General features: G+C 62.0%; 1 protein-coding gene across 1 annotated transcript; it reads left to right on the plus strand.

Moving 5' to 3' along the window:
* Nucleotides 1-3: 3 nt before the first annotated feature.
* RCC1 (regulator of chromosome condensation 1) lies at nucleotides 4-2,713 on the plus strand (the record flags this gene model as incomplete). The annotated part of the gene is made up of 7 exons (XM_010081353.1): nucleotides 4-84; nucleotides 311-490; nucleotides 562-658; nucleotides 1,258-1,380; nucleotides 1,594-1,749; nucleotides 2,105-2,224; nucleotides 2,561-2,713. Coding segments are annotated over 7 exons (910 nt in total), but the record flags the coding sequence as incomplete, so codon positions are not given.
* Between the last annotated feature and the right edge of the window lie 8 nt (nucleotides 2,714-2,721).

Genomic DNA, 2,721 nt, shown 5'->3' on the forward strand with positions numbered 1-2,721 from the left:
CTGGCGCTGGTGCCACTCCCGGAGCTGATGGTGCAGGTGGAAGCCGGAGGGATGCACACGGTGTGCCTCAGCCAGACAGGAAAAGTGAGTACAGAGCGGAGGGGCTGGGACCCCCAAAATCTGGGATGTGATCTAGAGCAGGGGCTCTGAATCAGCTCCTGCTCTGCAGCTCACTCCAGCTCTGGGCGTGAGCGTGGTCTCCATGCCATGGACCACAACATTTTAGGGGTTTAAAGGGATAATTCAGCTTCAGGGGGGTCTCTGTTTCCCCTGGGGGTCCCATCCTGACCATCTTGCTCTACCTCTGCAGATCTACACCTTTGGCTGCAACGATGAAGGTGCCCTCGGGCGCGACACCTCGGCGGAAGGGTCGGAGACCACGCCGGGGCTGGTGGATCTGCAGGAGAAGGTGGTGCAGGTCTCTGCGGGGGACAGCCACACGGCCGCGCTGACGGAGGACGGCAGGGTTTTTATCTGGGGCTCTTTCCGGGTGTGTAGATATCTCAGACGCTGGAAGCTCTGCGGGTGGGTTTTGCTGCTAAAAAGTGTCTCTCCACCAAGGATAACAACGGGGTGATCGGCTGGCTGGAGCCCATGAAGACGAGCTCCGTTCCTGTGCTGCTGGAGCTCAGTGCACCCGTCGTTAAAATTGTCTCAGGTGAGCGAGGTCCTGGGGTGTGTGCGGGTCGGGGTGGGTCAGGCTGATGCACAGGGCTGGTGCAGCCCTCGGGAGAAGCTGAAGGTCCATTTTCTTCTCCCTCTTGGCTTCCCTGAGCCAGGTACAAGGCTGTTCCTGCTCTCCTCTGGCTCTTGAGAGAACAGACCTTGTGTCTCTTCTGTCCTCAGCAATGTTGTTAATATTTGACCCGATCTGATGTAAAATACCAACCGCCCTAACCGCGACCCCGCAGGGTCACAGCGCTCGCCCTCCTCTAGACGTGGGGAAGCTGGGCACAGCAGCCAGGGAAGTTGTTCGGGGCCCAGGTGAGGTTGGGGGGCCCCTGTGCCCCTAAACCTTCCCAGAGAAACTTGTTTGGAGTTTCAGCTGGGGAGCTGGGATCAGGAAGAGGGAGATCCTGGGGGCTGAAGGTGTGCCAGGAACTGGTGTCAGGGTGTCGGGTGCTGGAAACCCCACTGAATTCTGGAGGGCTGGGACAGCGGGGGTTCATGGGGGGGGTCTCAGCCCTGGGTCTTGCTGGGTTCCTGGGGGATCTGGAGGGTGACTCCTGCTTTGCTTTTCTCCCCGTCTCTTCCCAGGGAACGACCACTTGGTGATGCTGACGGTGGACGGTGACCTCTTCACGTGTGGCTGCGGAGAGCAGGGCCAGCTGGGGAGAGTGCCGGCGCTCTTCGCCAACCGTGGCGGAAGGAAAGGGCTGCGTGAGTTGCTTTGGTGCCTGGAGACGTGCGGTTCTGCGCCCTTCAGCCCCAGCTCTGCGCTTTGCAGAGGAGCAGGGACACCCCCTCTCTTCCCCTGCTGCTCGAGGGCTTGTGTGTCAGTCGGTTGCGTGGATTCAGTGGGCTGGGTCTAAGAGGGGATGGAAAGGGTGGAAATCCCTAGAGCTCGTCTGACACCTTGTCTCCTGCCCCCAGAGCGCCTGCTGGTCCCCCAGCGCGTCCCTGTCAGAGGCAAAGGCAACAGAGGCAAAATGCGCTTCCAGGACGCCTTTTGCGGGGCTTACTTCACCTTTGCCGTCACGCAGGAGGGACACATCTATGGATTCGGCCTCTCCAACTACCACCAGCTGGGTGAGCTTCGCTTACGTCCCTCCACACCTCCTGCTTTGGTCTGGCTGCGGACCTCCCAGTCCCACACTGCCTGGTGGGAGGGATGCTGCTGGGCACCCCGGGTCCTGAACCCATCCCGCATCCAGACACCCCAGAGTTGGAAATTGGGGTGCGGGGTCACCCAACTGGGGCTCTGGGTTTAGGTCCCAGCCCCTGCAGCTGGTGGGTTTGAGCAGAAGTTGGATTTTGAGGCTGGGGTGGGCTGTGTTAGTCCCTGGTGGGGTGAGCCCAGGGTGGGTGGCTCAGCGCCGGTGCCCGGCATGGGCTGTCTGTGCCCGTGGACCTGATGTCCCTGGGTTTGTGCGTCCCCCCGCAGGGACCCAGGGCACCGAGCCCTGCTTCTCCCCGCAGAACCTGACGTGCTTCAAGAACTCCACCAAGTCCTGGGTCGGGTTCTCTGGCGGGCAGCACCACACCGTGTGCGTCGACTCGGAGGGTGAGTGCCGGCGTGATGGGCGGGCTGGGAGTCGTGGAGAGCGGGAGGGAGGGGGGACTCCTGCAGTCCTCATCCTGCCTGGGGACGTGTTGGGGTGGGAGTGACATGCTGGAGGCCTCCATTCAAGGCAACAAGGATGGTGTGAATTTGCAGCAAAGGGCACCCACCCACCCCATTGATTTTGGGGAGCTCGAGGGTCTCTCTCCCACCCTGCACCTCCTGGTTGGGATCTGGGGTGTTGTAGGGAGGAGTGATGCTCCTGCAGGAGTCAGAGCAGGGGGAGAGGCTCTGGCTACGGGCTTCTGCCCACCTTGGGTCATGTCTCTTGTGCTGCAGGTAAAGCCTACAGCCTGGGCAGGGCCGAGTACGGCCGCCTGGGCCTGGGGGCGGGGGCGGAGGAGAAGAGCACCCCCACCGTCATCCCGGAGCTCCCCAGCATCTCCTCTGTCGCGTGCGGCGCGTCGGTCGGCTACGCCATCAGCAGTGACGGTGAGTGC

This window comes from Pterocles gutturalis, unplaced genomic scaffold, assembly GCF_000699245.1.
Source record: "Pterocles gutturalis isolate BGI_N339 unplaced genomic scaffold, ASM69924v1 scaffold21324, whole genome shotgun sequence".
NCBI lineage: Eukaryota > Metazoa > Chordata > Aves > Pterocliformes > Pteroclidae > Pterocles > Pterocles gutturalis.